Consider the following 18817-nt stretch of genomic DNA (forward strand, 5'->3'; position numbering starts at 1 on the left):
TGGAAACAACTATCTTCCAGAAAGCCAAGAGCCCTTCTTTACTTACCGAACTCGATCGATATAACTCACTGGCCTTGGCTACTTCGTCTTAGCCTCGGTGGATCCTGTTTCCAGAGCGGAGGCTCTGTCTTTTCTTTTTTTTGCCATTTTTGGAAAAAGAGGAACTGTATCATCCAACTTTTAAAAGAAGTGCAGGTCTCTCGAGCCTTCTTTCTCAACTTGAAAGCTCTTTCTCCATCTGCTGTCTCGTAAGAATAGTCGCCCCCCGCCGGATACAGATGTTGATCCGTGCTATTCGTCAGACTTGGGGACAAAAATGAAACTCTCAGTCTCCTATCTTAGTGGGCTATTGATTATGGGACTATTCTATACTTATATAGGAGGGGTGGTACCTAAGAGATATGCATGTGTCCATTAATTATGTTAATTAATATATAGATTATGTTAAAGAAATTAATATACCTGACTGGTAAGGAGAATGGAAGTGGGTTTCGAAGAAAGGAAGGATGAGATAATCCAGGCAGATTGCAACTTATGCTAATGTACACAGGTTTGCTATGCTCTAATGCTGCAGCTATGGCCCCATCAATTTGCTCTTGTGCATTATCCAAGTTATTCACAACCACTTACAATATAATTATAATTAATTCAAAATACTAATTATTAATAATTCATTTCAATATATGATGTTAAGTTATTTTATTAAAAACCTGTTGACAAGTGATTTGTTGGAAGCATTTGAGCTCTTGACTAAAATCAGCTAACCCAATAGAATGGTGAAGAATACTGTTATTAGCTCCATAATCATTTGAGTTAGGGCCCCCAACTATACAAATGACCGGAAGATCCTCACTGTACGCACCGGCTATAGCGTTCATAACGCTAAGACCGCCGACAGTGAAGGTCACCACGCAGGCTCCAACACCGCGTGACCGAGCATAGCCATCGGCTGCATACCCAGCATTCAACTCGTTGCAACAACCAATTAGGTTGAGTTGCGGCGGCTACAAGATCGTCAAGAAGGACGAGGTTGAAGTTGCCGGGCACAGAGAAAACGTCTGACACGCCAATCTGAACGAGCCGTTGGGCAAGGTGTCCACCAAGAGAGTTATAATTTTGGTGCATGGATGTTTTAGTGATGGCCAAATTTGTAGGTTGGTTTAGGTGAGACCTTGCAGTAGTTCTCATCTTTTGCTTAAATTTGAAGATTGGCAAGTAATTATTATGGTTGCATGTCTCTAGTACGTTTGATAATTTCATTATGGAATTGGAAAATATAATGCGAATATAAGAAATATACTAATGCCAATGAACTATAAATACATGTTATATATCAATATTAGATATGTATATAACCTATAGGTTAATTAATATTACAGCAACTATATATACTAATCAATTACTTCTTAGTATTTATTTTGGTTAGATATATTTTTAGTTATATACATATAATTAGTTTATATATATATATATATACTAGATGAAAATTACGTGGCGAGCCACGTAAATATTAGTTTTATTTAAGTTCTAGTGGTTTTTTTAAGAATTCGGTAACTAATTGTAGATTATTTTATAAACAATATGCTTTATGAAAGTAAACTTGTTAAAAATGTCATCATTGTGTATATGAACCTATAATATATACATTGTTATTCAAATGTTATAATTGGGATTTCAACACATCCCGCTATACATCTCTCAAATGTTATTGTGTTTGTAAAGATGTCAGAGACAAAGTTCACTTACACTGAAAGAACAGGAATGTCTGATGTTCCCCATCGCATTCATAAAAGAAAAAAAAAAGTAAATAAACGTGTCAGTATCCATTTAGGCATTTTGCTAAAACAAACAGCATGATCATCATAAAGAGAAAAAGAATTTATACATAAGTATATAGATATACTGATACATGTTAAACTGTATAAGAGCTTCATGATCTTTTTTGGTATAATTTAACAAGAGTAATTAGATTTTGAATATAATTTTTACAATATTTGAATTTTATTGTCACAACAATTATGTTTCCAACAGACCAAATAATCATATGGATATTACTGATATTGAATGACTAATTTAAATTTTAGATGGCAAGCTTTCTTCAAATTTAGGTTCCTACCTACATCAACATATATTCTTGCGCAACCAATAAAAGAAAGTTGAGTTTGCATCAGCATTCCCCTATCTCTAACAGTCTAATTTGTTTAGAGAAGGCAATATTTTTAACACATACCCATAAAATTGAACAAGTGAAATGGTGACAACTCAAATTTGATTTTCGGTATTTGAACAAAAGCCCATGAAACAGCTCCTACGAATGGTTCAGTTGGTATCAATCGCAATTTGACCCAAAGCTCTCCATCAATGTCAAAGTCTCAAACACCAACCGGTACTTTAATTGGTAGAATCCCAAATTTTAATGAGAGCATCAGCAACATACGTGCACCGCCTGTATAACGGAGGCCTATTTGATACCTGGAGTAAGGAAAATATTAGCAGACGAAGATATCATTCAAAAGTTCAAACTAAGAATCTAGACTGTTTTACTTCTAACTGGAATCCCTACCTAACTAAATTATAGCAATTGCTATGTAGGTATGCAAGAGGGACTCAAAAATCAGAGGGACATGCTTAACCAAGAATCTAAAACCTTTCTCATGTCTCTTTACTTTTGAATTGTGAATCCAAATGGTTATAAACAATAAACATCGTACATTATAAACTGGTAACAATAAGTAACAATAAGTACGGTTACAAACCTTGCATTTTTTTTAAATAATATAAAATAACTGAAGACCATCCATCTCCTCTGATTTTGATAGAAAACAATCAGAGTAAAATAATTATATCTTAAAGAATAATCACAGAGATTTGAAGGAAGAAATTGCCCAAAAGCCATTTGAATATTATAATGACTATTTACCTTCAAATAGTATATTAAATCCTCATTATCATCTAATGAGAGTGTCAAGCTTTCTAGAATCATACTGATAAAGTACATTATTTTCTGCAGAATATATAAATAAAATATGATTGAGAAGATAAATCTTTAGTGCAAAATATAAATCATGCATCAATCAAATTTACAGTAATTACCTTAGGTCCAACAATATTTAGTTATTCGTATCTCCTTTCAATAGAGTTCTAATAGCCAAATCAAGAGCAATGAAAACAAATTAAATATAAATTCTAAAAGCCAAGCTGAGTTGAGCAAATCAAGAAGACCTAAAAATAAATTCTCAATTATCATCAAAAGTTAATTAAAAAAATAAATTAAATATATATATATTTATTGAGATTAGACCCTCAATATCTCTGTCTTCAAGAACTGAACAATAACATTGTAAATTCACTTGATAGATCCAATCGAAAAAACAGGGGTCTAGGAACTTATATATATCATGGTACTGCATTTTCCATTAGAGCAATCATCATGCAATTAAATACAAAATACTAACCATCCAATCTAAACTGAGATGTTGAGTAAACAACACCTTCCATGGTATTTTGAAGTGTAATATGATCTCTTGCACTAACGTGATGATCAACATAGTTACTGCAAGAACGTCACTTGTCAGTAATTTAGGTTGTTTCGCATGAGTGTAATGAGCTAAACTGACACTTTATTATTAATTTCAGATAAGAAAGAACTAACCCCCCCTGAAATTCATTATCTGGGAGCTCAAAATCATCAAGATCAAAAGTCTCGGGCAAGATGATGTAATGATATGGTGCAGTGGATTCTTCTGGAGGCAAATCAACAACTGTGGAACAAAAAGCTTGCTTTACCTTAAACAAAGTCTCACTGCAATCATCGAAAAGGTAATTCACCTTTAAAATAGGGTAATATATACATTCTTTCATATGTATATTGATATTATATATATATAATACCTGGACTCTTCCACGAAAAAAGTATGCCCAAGTACTTGAAAGCATTGGCTCTTTCTAGGTAGATACTCACCACCATAGTCCCAAAATGAAGGCCAAGAACTGAGGAGCTGCCAAAGGCATTTCTACAATAAACATGACAAACTAAAACCAGTCTTCATACCACAATATGACTTTTAAAAGTATTAAAAAATGTAATTCCTTTCATTCAGATTTGAACATTGCAACACATGTTATGTCAACTTTCACAAACATGATCAAAACAATTGCAGCTATGTATGAATACAACCATAAATTGTAAACACATATAAACATATAAACAAAGAGTTTAACAGAGTAAATTCACCTCAAAGAGCTTCTTATAGATACGTTTAAGCTTGCTTTACCTTAAACAAAATCTCACTGCAATCATCGAAAAGGTAATTCACCTTTAAAATAGGGTAATATATACATTCTTTCATATGCATATTGATATTATATATATATATAATACCTGGACTCTTCCACGAAAAAAGTATGCCCAAGTACTTGAAAGCATTGGCTCTTTCTAGGTAGATACTCACCACCATAGTCCCAAAAAGAAGGCCAAGAACTGAGGAGCTGCCAAAGGCATTTCTGCAATAAACATGAGAAACTAATAAACCAGTCTTGATCATACCACAATATGACTTTTAAAAGTATTAAAAAATGTAATTCCTTTCATTCAGATTTGAACATTGCAACACATGTCATGTCAACTTTCACAAACATGATCAAAACAATTGCAGCTATGTATGAATACAACCATAAATTGTAAATACATATAAACAAAGAGTTTAACAGAGTAAATTCACCTCAAAGAGCTTCTTATAGATACGTTTGAGAGTTGACTCTTCCTTACAAAAGTACTACTGTGCAACAGTCCCATTAATCACAAACACATGAGCTTCAACCAATGCAGCCAAGGACCACAACATTGTTAGAATCGCTAAAGCATAGTAAGCAGGAACCCAACCATCTTGCTTCCACACACAAGTGTATTCCCCATTCAATTCCCTTGGTGTAATTTTCCCATTCAGCCTTGCAAGCACCAAGAAAACTACAATAAGAACATAGTAAATCACCAATCCTAATGTCATAGAAAACTATAGTTGTGTTCTGCATGTGCAAGGATACAATCCTATGATAAAGGTTCTAGAATGAATGACATGAAAAGAAGAAATATTTTACTAAAGAAATCAAGCTACATGAAAACAGATACTGAGTTGCAAAGTCAAACAAGTAAAATTAGAAGTGGAAGACTATTGTACCTGATAAGCTTGGACAATCCAATTGAGATAATGTCACTGTAAAAACAATTTCAACACTAAAATTAGAAATAAACTCAAAAGAAGAAAAAGGAGTTTATAAAAAAAGTTGCAAAGTTTATATCAAAGAAAATTTGAACTAAAAAGATATGCCATTTGCAACTGATGAGCTATAGTTCATACAAATTCAAAATAAAGTAGCAGCAACCGTCGAGGTGACTACTTGCTCCGTTACAGCCGAAGTCGAAGAAAGTACAGTCGCGATTGGCTCCGATTCACCTCGAACAATTTGGTTCCATGCCGAACCTCCAGCAGCACTCGGGGCGCGGCGCGATTGAGGACTACCGACACCTTCGCTGGCGTGACGTGGCGATTTCACCGCCGTCATCAGAGCAATCGCCGCTGCCGTAACTGAGGAATTGCTATTAGCAACAGTCGTATTAATCACAGCCATAGAAAGCACCAAACACAAACGAAAACAATTAGGGTTAGGGAATTAAAAAATGATCAAATATACTAATTAACAGTGTTAATTTTAAAAATGTATTTTGGTTCTTCTCCGTTAAAGTTAACAGAATATTCTTTTATTTTTAAAGTATATTCTGTTAAACCAAGAATTGCCGTTAGATAGGCACTTTTAATATATAAAGATATATTATTCAATAAATAACGTTATTTTTAATTTAAGTGATATTTACGAAGAAAAGTAAAATAATATTCAAAAAAATTATTAATTATAATTTTAATTTAATCGTAATACTTTAATTTTATAATACTCTTTATTTTTATAGAAATATTTTATTTATATATTTTTATTTAGGTAATAGTTATTACAACAATGATTTTTTAAGAAATATAAATATTTTTTCTATTTTATTGTTTAAAAAAAATAATAGTAGAAAGATATTTTTTTAATATATGTGGATTGGGTAAAAAAAATTAATAGAAATATATATTTTAGATATGTGCAATAAGTTTATATTTGAAATGCACTATTAAAAAAATACTTTATGTTATATATATAGTCACATTTAATATTTAATATAAGATAGATATGTGTAGTTTAAATTTGAATTGTAATGTTTTAAAAAGAAACAACAATCTTTGTTATATAGCCACATTTAATATAATACACAAAAATAATAAGGTAGTGAGATGTTGTCACAACATTAATTTTATTTGACTAAAATGTTGTTATATTTCATAGAAGATAAGTTTAGTTAACTTCTTTTCTATAGTGGTGATAAAGTTTATTTTGAAATTGAAACATTTTTTAGTAGTCACTAAAGAAGTAATGTATTTGTATTTAAATATTATTATTTAGTAGGGTCACTACAAAAAACTGTTACTTTTAGTGATAATTTTTTAGTTACAATATAATCTTTTTGTGACTAATTGTGACTTTTAGTCACAACAAAATGTTACTTGTAACTAAAACATAATATTTAGTTATAGGTTATCACTAATTTAGTTTTAGTGACTAAAAATATATTTAGTCGATCACAACAAATAGTAATTTTTGTGACTAATACTTTTAGTCACGGACCTTTTAGTCACAACATAGAAATCATAATTTATAATTAGTCACAATTCTATTACATTCATTCGCAAATTTTGTTGTGACTAAAAGTAAAAAATTTTGTAGTGTGTGCACAAAATATAGGCCAAGTTATTCAACCTGGCGAACTCAACTTATTTTTTGCAGGTTATGTTAAGAATAGGTCATGATTAATTGGGTTGAAAAGTGATAGACCATATAATCATAGGCTGGGCACACTTTAACTCTATATAATCTAACCTAACTCATTTTTTAAGAGACGTTTTAAATTTAAGACAACTTTCATACATAAAATATATTTTTACATTCAAAAAGTATATACAAATATATATTTTATATTTTTCATAAATAAATTATATCATAATAACCTTAGAAAGTGAATTAACCAAAACACATAAGTAGTTCATAGTCACCCTACTAACAAGTATAATATATGAGAATCAATATTATTTGTATACATATATATATATAATACCGCTACCACCTTAGCCTTTTTTTTAAAACCCTATATTTACATGCACACATATATATATATATTTATATGTATAATTTTTTTTTTGTATGTACTAGGCTAAATAATTTTATTATGTTTGTAACATAAATATTAAAGCCTAAGATATTCATCTCAATCCAATGAACCCAACCTACCCACTCCCTATATTATTGTTAGGAGTGTACATCGGTCGGTTTGGTCGGGTTATAGTGTATTTTTACCAACCCAATATAAATGTCGGGTTGCAAATATTTAATTGTAACCCATCCAATGAAAAAATAAAAAAAGTGCAACCCGCCCAATGATTTTCGTCGGTTTGGTCGGGTTAACCCGTTTAAACTGATTTTTATTTTTTATTCTTTTCATTGTTGTTAGTATTTGGTGTTCAAATAATTGATTAGAAAAAATAAATGTTTACTATATGTCTTTCAAGATTAAAATAGTTATATTTTAAATTAATGTTGAAAAATAAATATGAATTGAGTAAACATTAAAGTATTAAACAACATTTTTCAAAAAAAAAACAGTAGAATAAATAAAATATACTCATATGTAAATTTTAAATTTCAACTTCAATACTCAAATACAATTAAAATTATCAACTATAAATTCTAAATTTTAAATTAAACACCATAAATACAAACTTTAACTATAAAATAGTTTAACTATTAAACGTAATTTATATATTATGTTGTAAATAATTTTAGTAAAAAATATGTAAATCGGTTTATTCGGGTTATTTGGGCGGGTTAAAATAATATTTAACCCGCCCAATATATTCATTGGGTGGTTTGAATTTTTCGTAAAGTTATTCGGGTTGTATTTTTTGTCAGTTTATTCGGTTTGGTTTGAGCGGTTTATTCGGGTTGGGAAGTTTGTTAATTTTTTTGAACAATTCTTATTATTGTACTAAGTAGGGTTAGGTTGTACATTCTGAATGATTTATAGCTTATCCAAATTGCAATCATTGGGTTGATCTATTAAAACACCTCTAACCCAGCAAATTTAGCCCATGTGCACTCCTATTTTTTAGTGATGTGACAAAAATGAATATTTAATTAAAATAAAAATGTATTTTTTTACTTATACTACAAAAAATCTTACTTTTAGTCATAACAAAACATATGACTTATTATAAATCATTATTCCAATGTTGTGACTAAAAGTATTAGTCACAAAAATCACAAATTGTTGTGACTAAATGTGTTTTCAGTCACAATATTTATTGTGACTAAAACTAAATTAGTTACACTTGTATCTAAGAGAATTGATAAAAGGCACCAATAGTGTCAATCACCCTCCTTCTTGTCAAACCGATATTGGTGTAATTAAGTAGAGGGTCTCATACAACTTAAAAAGTTAATTTTAGGGAATGTCGCTAACTAATCGTAAGGTGACACTTATAAAAAGTGTTGGGCACCACTAGTGCCCAATAACAATGATCTGTATCTACATATTATGTTATAGTCACAACTAATTTTTTATTGTGACTAAAAGTCATATTTAGTCACAAAAATTTAATATTGTGAATAAAAAATTATCTTTAAAAATAACTTTTCTTTGTCTCTTAAACTGTAATTGTATTTGTTTTTACAAAGGATTCAACTTCTTTTATTTTTGTTGTTTCAATTTAATATTATCTCACATTTAGTTAGTTAGTTAGTTAAAAATCGAAGTGTTAAAGTTTCTTATCTTGACCTTGATCTCACACATTTATTTTAAAAAAAAAACAAGTTACATATTATTTTGACAACCATAAACGTACGGGCCCGTACTGTAGATCTTTTGGTTGGTTTGGTGAAATGAAATGAACCGCAGAGATTTGGTTGGTTTGGTAAACTCAACGGCAGATCGCTCATGCAAATGCCATAATAAAATCGATCACACCTACCTATGCTCATCATCACACCTTGCACTTTCACGTTTTCAACAATAAATATATATGGTCCCCTATACTACTACAATGTAAGCCTTTAGCTTCCATTTTTTCAACCCAATTTATAAAAAGAGAAGCTAAAGGGGGTGAAAATATCTGCATTGACATTTAGAGGCGTTTTTTGGTAAAAACCGTAGGTATAGAATGTATATATATCTATGCCGTCAGTTGGGGTTGGGGAAAATCAGGGTTTTTTTATATAACCCTATGGCGTCGGTTATTAGGTATTAACCGACGCCATAGGTGCCACCTTTATTCGACACGTGGCACCTATGGCGTCGGTAATACCTAATAACCGACGCCACACTACTACAAGGAAAGGCCTTTTATCCCGGTTTTTAAGGCTTTTTATCCGGTTTTCGCTAATATAAAAACCGAGATGTATGCCGGTTGGGATAAAAGTATTTAAAAAACCGGATAAAAGGGGTACTTTTTATCCCGGTTTTTGTTTTTTCTAAAAAACCGGGATAAAAAGTACCCCTTTTATCCCGGTTTTTAGAGAAAAGTGGGATAAAAGGGTACTTTTGATCCCACTTTTGATGAAAAAAGTGGGATAAAATGTACCCTTTTATCCCACTTTTTATGAAAAAACTAGGATAAAAAGGTGCATTTTATCCCACTTTTTTTTTTATATATAAAATTTAAAAGTGACCTTTAATTTGAAATGTATATATAGATTTTTTATTTTTTTTATTTTAATTTTATTACATTTCATTTCATTTATTTTTTTTCAATAATAATAAATATAATTTTTATTTTTATAATTATATAGCGTATGTATAAAAAAAACTTAATTTAAAATAAATGATTAATATCATTTTTAATAACAACAATAATAATTTGTAAGTTCAATTCTAAATAACACTTTACATATTATGCATAAATCTCTAAATTAAATACTACACATTGTCTAAAAAAATACAATAAAAGACTACTAGTTAATTTTTATATATCAAGGGAAGCAATTGACTTAACCACTGTTGTCGAAGCGGTAAGAGATGATCGTCCTCAGAATATTGGGATAGGCCGCCAAACTGTCAATTTTAAAAAAATAAAACTAATTAAGAAGATAATACTTTTATATGTTTGTATTTATAGTAAAGATGAGTATATACTTACTTTTGCTTTTATGGCTTCAATGGGATTTGAATGTTGAAGCATATCACGAATGTAAGTTAGTACATAGTAACCACATTCGTAATTGTATGGTTGCTTTGGACAAGCAAAGGTCCATATCTCCGGTCCATTTTTGCCAAATACAATAGCATTTGAACTAATATTTGCATATGCACTGTTAAAGACATTAAAAAAAATTATAATTTAAGCTTTTAGAATTTATTAATTGATGATTATATTAGAATGAATAACTTAAAGTTCTAAACTTACGCCTTTATCATCTGAGCAATGTCTGACGGGATTTTAGATTTAAGCGGGTTTAAGAATACAACTCTTCCCGATGTCATTGCTATAATCAACATCCAATGCTTCGTGAAAAAAGTAACAATGTTATATTAATATAAAAATAAATATCATAGGAAAAGTGAAAGAGATGTGTGATTCTTACCCTATGTTCCATGGTATAAAATAGTATTGTCCTACATGAGTCATAGTGTTTAACCAAATTGATAATTGATTGATGGCTATCACCTTGTCCTGCTCATTGTTATAACTAAGAAGCTCGACATCATAAAACTTGTATAACTCTTTTTGTCTTTGATTTAAATTTTCCCAAATGCATCTGTTTAAAAAAGAAAAAAAAAATCAAATAGAGTCCTAAAAAAATGGGCAGAGTTTCCCTTATTTCCATAACATTCCCGAAATTTTTTTAAGTGCATAGCAATACAACAAATGGGTAGAATTTTTCCTTATATCTCCACACAGTCAATCAAACCCAGAACCTACTTCCCTACGGATGAATATCTAAGATATTCAAACTCCACTAACATAATATATGACTATATGATATATTAATCAAAGTTAATGAAATACCTTAGTCCAAATAGCATAGCTGAACCCGTAAGTTCATCTTGGGTGGCCACTTGTATGACATCTTCGGAAGTTATGTAGATGTGAACTCGGTAGAATAAGGATGGGTTAACAGGAACCCTCACAAACTCATTTTTACCTTTTACTCTCATATATTCCAAGAACATGGCCTGAAGAGAAATATGAGTCTTGTCAAGTACCTCTGCAATGAATTTCTCATAAGATTTAGTGGAATCAAGATGTTCCACTATCTTCTCTTTTCCTTTACATTTCTCTTTCCCCTTCGAGTTGTTTGAACTATGAAGCTTCTTAATTAGAGAACCCTACATAATTACAAGTAAAATTGTAATACAATTCATATATAATTTAACATTAATGTAAATACAAGTAAATTATTCCATACCTCTTCAGTCAAAATCAATTCCCTAGGCCAAGGAACCAATTTGTTACATGCATCACAAACATAGCGTATTGCACCTCTTGGATATGGGATTTCAGCTTCCCCTTGAATAACTTGTGTGATTTGAACCCGTGCATAATCATTTGTAATTATGTCACCATGATATGAAAAGTAACCAACCGCCTCAATTATGACACCCTCAGCCACAACATTGTCAATGTTATCCGAACATAATTTTACACTTTGACTTACATCCTCATAGTCCATTGGTTCTTGGTGTTCATAGTTGCCACTCGGTTCTTGGTGTTCATAGTTGCCACTCGGTTCTTGGTGTTCATAGTTGCCACTCGGTTCTTGGTCTTCATTTTCCAAGGGTTGTTCTTGTTCTTCATAGATGTCGGTCGGTTCTTGGTCTTCATTTGCCAAGGGTTGTTCTTGTTCTTCATAGATGTCGGTCGGTTCTTGGTCTTCATGTCGCTGTTCATTTCTATATTCATTGTCTAAGGCTTGAAGCTCTTCTGTTTGTGCATTTTTTTGTGCTTTTAGCCTTTCAATTTCAGCTTTTAATCTTTTGATTTCAGCGACATGTTCACTATCGACATTGACCTCAACTCTTTTCTTTCTTTGAGTTCTACCAAACACGGTAGAAATCTTGGCAAATGACCTGCAACATAATGTACCAACTTAGTTAGACTCTAAAATATATATAAAAAAAAAAGAAGTAATATGACTCAATTAAAGAAACATCATACCCAGCAGCTCTAACACGACCTGGGTGCTCAGGTGTGCCTAAAGCTTGCGTTAAGATATCATTCCGACCCTTAGCTTCGATTTCACCAGTACTAACTTTCTCTTTTAATTCATTCTATGAAACAAACCAATGACAAAGTTAGTAACAAAAATAAATGTTATTGTTTTTTCTTACCATAATTGACATACTTACTATTTTCTGCTCAATTTCCTTGTCATATTCTGCGATCAAAATATTGTTCTTTGTCCGTGCTCTCATCCAGAGTTGGTATCTCTCAACATTGTCAACACCGAGTTCTTTTTTCTATATATAAAAACTAGATTAAATTCTATTGGCGTGATTAAAATTTAACATTGTAAAAGAAGTGATACAAGCTACTTACCAAATCTTGTTCGACGTTGGGCATGCCTCTACGAGATGAACGATGATGAGATAGATTCATCCTGGCTCTGGCGACTTGCGCTTCACTCAAAGCCTACACAATATAATCAAAATTAGAAACAACTTCATAAAATAAACTATCAACAAAGATTACTAAGTGGAATTGTACCAGAAATTCAGGGGTAAGACGAGTTAGAACAAATTCATTCCAGTCTTTATTGTTAAGTTCTGGATACTTCTCTGGAGTAGCACGAAGTTCTTCTATCCTACCACTTTTAGCAATCGGGAGGATAATCGTCCGGGTCAGGAGCTTCTTGAAACTTTTCATCATTTTCCCCGCATCTGATAGTAGTTTAGGCTTATACGTTTCTGGAAGCTCGAAAGCATCCTAAAATCACAAAAAGAATTGATTAGTACCCATTAACAGTGTTGAATTAAATGTGTTGAAATATATATTGAAAAAAAATTTAAGTCTTACGTATGTGTCTTTCCATATTTTCTCCTTGAGTTTCGAATCTACATGTCTCCAATCATCATAAGTTAGAGGGACTGTAGATCTTGCTTTAACCCCAATCCATGATTGCATATCTGCATATGCTGTTCCTATAGGTTCTCCTTTCTCATTCCACTCTAGTTTTGTCTTGCGTCCTTGAGCTTTCAGATTGTTGATGTCATTCTTTTTTGTCCTGCCTCGTCCTTTTGGCTTATTTGCATCCTTTTGCTTTGTCATCTGCAAGAAATACACTAATTAAATCGTTTAGTAGGAAACATCATACTGAAAACATCATACCTACTCACTAAACATCATTTGTATTAACACATTATTAGTAAACTAAACATCATACCTACTCATTTAACACGTTTTCTTTTCTTTTTAGATGATGCACAATCAACCCATATCCCTTCACTAACATCGCTTCTAATGTATTCATCATCATCATCTTCATATGTATCATTGAGTTCATCGACTTGTTCGTGTATCCGTTGATGATCAACAAAACTATCATGACATAAATCAACATTTTCTTCTTCATTTTCGTTATCTAAATGTTGTCGCTCTGGTGTCCGTAAAACAACTGACCATTTAGAATCAATGGGATCAGTTATGTAAAATACTTGTTTCGCTTGGGTAGCCATGATAAAAGGATCGTTCTTGCTACCTCTTTTGCTTAAATCAACCAAAGTGAAACCAAGTTCGTCTGTTCTAACTCCGCCTTTATTCTCCACCCAAGAGCATTTAAGAAGTGGAATTCGAAGCAATCCATAATCAAGCTCCCAAATTTCATCAACAACCCCGTAATATGTCATAGTGGATTGCACCGGGTTTCTGTCCTTTGTTGATGCAAAATGCATTGCTTCTGCAACAATACTTACTCCACTATTTTGAACCGTTCGAGCATCATCTCTTTCCTTTGTATGAAATCTTTTCCCCCCCACAATGTAAGCATGATGCTTTACTACTTGAGTATCTGGTCCAAACGATATGTATTCTAACTCTTTCGACACACCATGATCAATAGCTAGAATGGTATTCTTTAACCATCCAATAAATGTTTTACGATGCTCCTCTAGTACCCATCTCTGTTTATTCTTGACCTTAGTTGGAATCATTGATTGTAATAATTCCAAGTGATCACTGAAACGATATAGTATAAGTCATATCAAATTTCATTTGAAGTAGAAGAATATAAAGTATAAAGTTGAATAGAAAATACATAACTTACGTTATATATGGTTGGACTTCAGGGTTATTCTCAAGCACAAGCAAATGAGCTTGATCCAATTCCGATCTAGATACAGTCACCATTGATCCTTTCCCTCGTAATCCTCTATCAACCCCGTTTGAATGATTTCGTGGCTTGCTAAGTCCGATTGCATCAACTCCTGCTATGTACTCCGTGCAAAATTCCACTGCCTCCTCTGATATATAACACTCAACCATACAAGCTTCAGGCCGATTGTGATTACGCACGTAACCTTTCAATACCTTCATATTTCGTTCAAATGGATACATCCATCTCGCCCAAACTGGCCCACACAACTTCGCTTCTCTTACTAGATGGACCATCAAATGTATCATGATGTCAAAGAATGATGGAGGGAAATATTTTTCAAGATTGCATAGAGTTTTAACTATGTCATCATGCAATGAATTCAATTTCTTCATTTCTAATTCTTTCCCACACAATTGATTAAAGAATATGCAAACCTTTGTCAAAGTTTGTCGAACTTTTTTAGGTAAGACTGATCGAATGGCAATTGGAAGTAATTGTTGCATTAACGTGTGACAATCATGCGATTTCATACCCATTAACTTTAATTCTTCCATACACACTAAGTTTCGAACGTTAGATGAATACCCATCAGGCACTTTCATCTTTGCAAATGAGTTGCATACGGCTTGTTTCTCTTCTTTAGACAATGTGAAAGCTGCAGGAGGTAAATATGTACGTTTGCCTTTATCCACAGGTGCCAAACTGTGTCTTATACCCAACTCAACAAGGTCTAAACGACTAGACAAACCATCTTTACTTTTACCAGGGATGTCAAGTAACGTACCGACAATGCTTTCACACACATTCTTTTCTATGTGCATGACATCCAAACAATGTCTAACAAGTAAATCTTTCCAGTATGGAAGACGGAAGAAAATCGATTTTCTTTGAAAACATCCATTGGGGTTTCTCTTTTTCTTGCCCTTTCCATACTTGAAATCTATTTTCTCAACTTCTTCAAGAATTTGTCGCCCTGAAAGTGGCAAAGGTGCAACTTCTCGTTCTACAGTACCGTCAAATGCTTGTTTTTTATTTCTGTCAGGGTGACTTAGGGGCAAATATCGTCTATGGCCCATGTAACACATTTTGCGTCCATTTGACAACCGACGAGCTCGTGTATTGGTACAACAAATAGGACAACCTTCATAGCCTTTTGTGCTCAACCCTGATAGATTACTATACGCAGGGAAATCACTAACAGTCCACAACAGCACAGCCTTCAACTTAAAAACTTCTTTCTTAAAACCATCGTATGCATCAACACCATCTTCGTACAACTCTTTCAAGTCATCAACTAATGGTGCCAAATAAACATCGATATCATGTCCCGGCTGTTTAGGCCCTGAAATCATTAGCGATAACATCGTAAATTTCCTTTTCATCACCAACCAAGGAGGAAGGTTGTACATAACAAGAAACACAGGCCATGAACTATGTCGGCTGCTAAGAGATCTATGTGGATTTACTCCATCGGCTGATAGACCAAGCCGTAGATGTCTTGGTTCAGCTGCGAAGTCTGGATTCAAATAATTTACTTTTTTCCAAGCCTGTGAATCAGCAGGATGTCGGAGTTTACCGTCTTTCACTCGCCTTTTCTCGTGCCATAATAAGTTTTCAGCAGTTTCTGCACTTCGATAGAACCGCTTCAGTCGCGGAATTAAAGGCATGTACCACAAGACTTTCTCTGGAATAAGTTTTCGGATCTCCTTACTCTTGTTCGGCTTGTACCGTGGCAAACCACATTCCGGACAAGTGTCCATGTGGGCATGCTCTTTACGATATAAAATGCAATCATTTGGACATGCATGAATCTTCTCATACTTCAACCCTATCGAACTTAAAGTTTTCTTCACCTCATATGTCGACTCTGGAAAGCAATTTTCCATCGGCAGGATCTCTTTAAAAGCAGATAGAAATTGACTAAAACACTTATCACTTACTCCATTCTCCGCCTTTATGTTATAAAATTTCACCATAGTTGATAGTCGGCGTTTTTCACAACCACTAAATAACGACTTATCTGCATCTCTAACCATGCTATCAAATTTTTCAGGATCATGAATAAACTCTTCTTGAGCATCATCAAGCAATTCTGTAGGATGATCATCACAATCATTACTTTCAAAATGATCATCGACCCCTCGCCTACCTAACGGATATGGGTCTCCCTTCATCGATTCCCCATGCCAATACCATTTAGTATAACTTTTATCGATTCCACGACAAAATACATGATTCTTTAACATGGTAATATTTCCTTTTGATATATTACCACAATCGACACAAGGACAGCGAATTTTTTCAGGATCGCTACAATTCTTTAGGGCAAACTCTAAAAAGTTATTAAATCCTTCTACGAATTGTGGGGTTTCTCTCTTCTCTTCCATCCATGACTTATCCATTTTAAAAATAAAAATAAAATTCCTAACAAACAAGATTGAAATAAAAAACTTACAAGTTGCTAGAAAAATTTAAAGCACACTTAGTAATTAAATATTAAAACACATGTTCGTTTAAGAATCCTAAAAAAAATTGGCCATAGTTTCCCCTATTTCTACAACATTTCTCAAATTAATAACTATCTAACAATGCACGCAAGTAAATCAGATAACAAGAAAAATTAATCAAAATAGCATTTAACAATATAATAATTGTCACCCATCCGACCGCAAAGACATTTATATCGCAGAATCTACTTCACTATGGATGAATATCTAACATATTCAAACTCCTCTAATAGCTTTAGAATTAGTAAAATAAGGAGTGTAAATATCAGCGAACAGAACCAACCTTGTCTTAGCTCCTTGAAAGCTTTTCAGAAACTTCACCTTTCTCTCATCATCTGTTGTAATTAAATTAAATTAGAATTTCAGTCAACTCAACTCATTCAATGACAGGGAGAACAAAACTCAGTATAGCAAAAGCAAAAGCATTTAAAGAAAACTCTGGAGTGAAAATACAAAATTGGTACATCGTGGGGTGCACATTAGAATTTCAATAAAAGAAAATATTGACTCTAAATTTTTCTTTGCATAGCTCTTCATAGTTCTTTTTCAACAATAGAAAGAAAAGATAAACAATATATGTAAAGGGGAGAGATCGTAAAAGACACAAGAAATGTTGGTCAAGGCCAGTAGATTCTGAAATGACTCGGAGAATCAAAGTTGCAAAGAAGAAAGATATAGAGTTCTACTTCGCTTTTTTAAACATGCATCTAGGAGCGTCGCTTCGAGAAGGTAACTTGCTTGTTACTCTTCTTCTCCAATTTCTTGATGTCTATCTTTCGTCTTCCTTGAGAAGTTCTCTTATTATGAGGTTTGGTTTCTTCAATGGATGCCATTATTGAATATTGAAGAAGTTAAGAAGAAGAAAAGAAATTGAGAGAGCTAATTAAGGATTTATTATGTATGGAAATCTTGAATGTGGTTTCCTTTAATTTTCTTTATTTCTCTTTTCTTTTATATTGAATATACTTCGTAAATGGACCTTCATAAACAAAATCTTAAGCTAAAGATTATTGTTAAAAATCTAAAATTGTAGTAATAAAGACAGAATCAACACAAGTGTTTCTAAAATAGAAATAAACCACACTAACATCCATATTTTTAGCCAAAAAGTGCAAATTAACACAATATCCTTAATATATTTTAAAAATTCAATTATATATTTTCGATTTTATATATTTAATGTAGTTTATAATACATCTTATATATATATATATACATTAGCTTTTTTTTTTCTTTTTCTTATGAATTATGAAGTGTCTTTGGGTGATAATTTTAATGACAGATGATATACCCTTGACATTAAGTGTATTATTTGTAAATATATCATATATGTCCTTATCTTATGCCTTTGAAAGTGAAATTTTAATATTTAATAGTGTAATTTTACTATATCTAATTCTCTTTTGTCTAAAAAAAAAATAAAATTATAAAATTACATTATCATTTTGGTATAAAATTTGTTTTTGTCTTATAATTTATCCCCATTAATTGTCTCAATTCATTTAATCTTACACTAAAATCATGCAACTATTTTTATTAAAAAAAAAAAATTGCAAAAAATTATTTAACAAATATCTCACTACTAATATATATATTATTTTATATTATTTATGGACGCATATAAAGGAGGCAGAGGAGGAAGTTGATTTGTTGTGTCATATTTTTAGTTTTTGGGAATACCCTATTGATTTCAGGATTTTTGTGGGCGTGATTGAGGCGAAGAAAGAGAATGGGCAGTGCAGAAGCAATGGAAATGGATAATAAAGAAGAAAGATAAGATGATACCGAGAGAGTGAGAGGTATTTTACCATGAGCAGAGTCATATGTGTTTTTTATGATTATTGTTGTGATAGATT

At 32.1% G+C, this 18817-nt stretch overlaps 2 protein-coding genes and 1 pseudogene across 4 annotated transcripts; all 3 read right to left on the reverse strand.

Annotated features, from left to right (window-relative positions):
• Nucleotides 1–674: 674 nt before the first annotated feature.
• Nucleotides 675–1188, reverse strand: LOC133034067 (pyruvate decarboxylase 1-like; annotated as a pseudogene).
• An 8751-nt stretch (nt 1189–9939) lies between these two features.
• LOC133034662 (uncharacterized) lies at nt 9940–10642 on the reverse strand. The gene is made up of 3 exons (XM_061109938.1): nt 10548–10642; nt 10281–10452; nt 9940–10195 (listed from the first exon to the last, which is right to left on the reverse strand). Exons 1-3 carry the CDS (start codon nt 10637–10639, stop codon nt 10100–10102), a joined length of 360 nt encoding a protein of 119 aa, XP_060965921.1. The 5' UTR covers nt 10640–10642; the 3' UTR covers nt 9940–10099.
• A 34-nt stretch (nt 10643–10676) lies between these two features.
• On the reverse strand, nt 10677–17448 carry LOC115717171 (uncharacterized). Of its 3 annotated transcripts, none has more exons than XM_061109937.1 (9): nt 17245–17448; nt 13158–13409; nt 12849–13067; nt 12681–12773; nt 12491–12601; nt 12300–12412; nt 11551–12211; nt 11151–11470; nt 10677–10899 (listed from the first exon to the last, which is right to left on the reverse strand). In XM_061109937.1, exons 2-9 carry the CDS (start codon nt 13407–13409, stop codon nt 10722–10724), a joined length of 1947 nt encoding a protein of 648 aa, XP_060965920.1. In that variant the 5' UTR covers nt 17245–17448; the 3' UTR covers nt 10677–10721. The 3 variants fall into 3 exon arrangements, with proteins under 3 accessions (XP_060965920.1, XP_060965919.1, XP_060965918.1); XM_061109936.1 differs by lacking the exon at nt 17245–17448 and adding an exon at nt 13525–13645; XM_061109935.1 differs by lacking the exons at nt 10677–10899; nt 11151–11470; nt 11551–12211; ... (3 more) ...; nt 12849–13067; nt 17245–17448 and adding exons at nt 13525–14315; nt 14404–17116 and having other exon boundaries at nt 13273–13409.
• Between the last annotated feature and the right edge of the window lie 1369 nt (nt 17449–18817).

Source organism: Cannabis sativa, chromosome 2 (genome assembly GCF_029168945.1).
Source record: "Cannabis sativa cultivar Pink pepper isolate KNU-18-1 chromosome 2, ASM2916894v1, whole genome shotgun sequence".
Lineage (NCBI taxonomy): Eukaryota > Viridiplantae > Streptophyta > Magnoliopsida > Rosales > Cannabaceae > Cannabis > Cannabis sativa.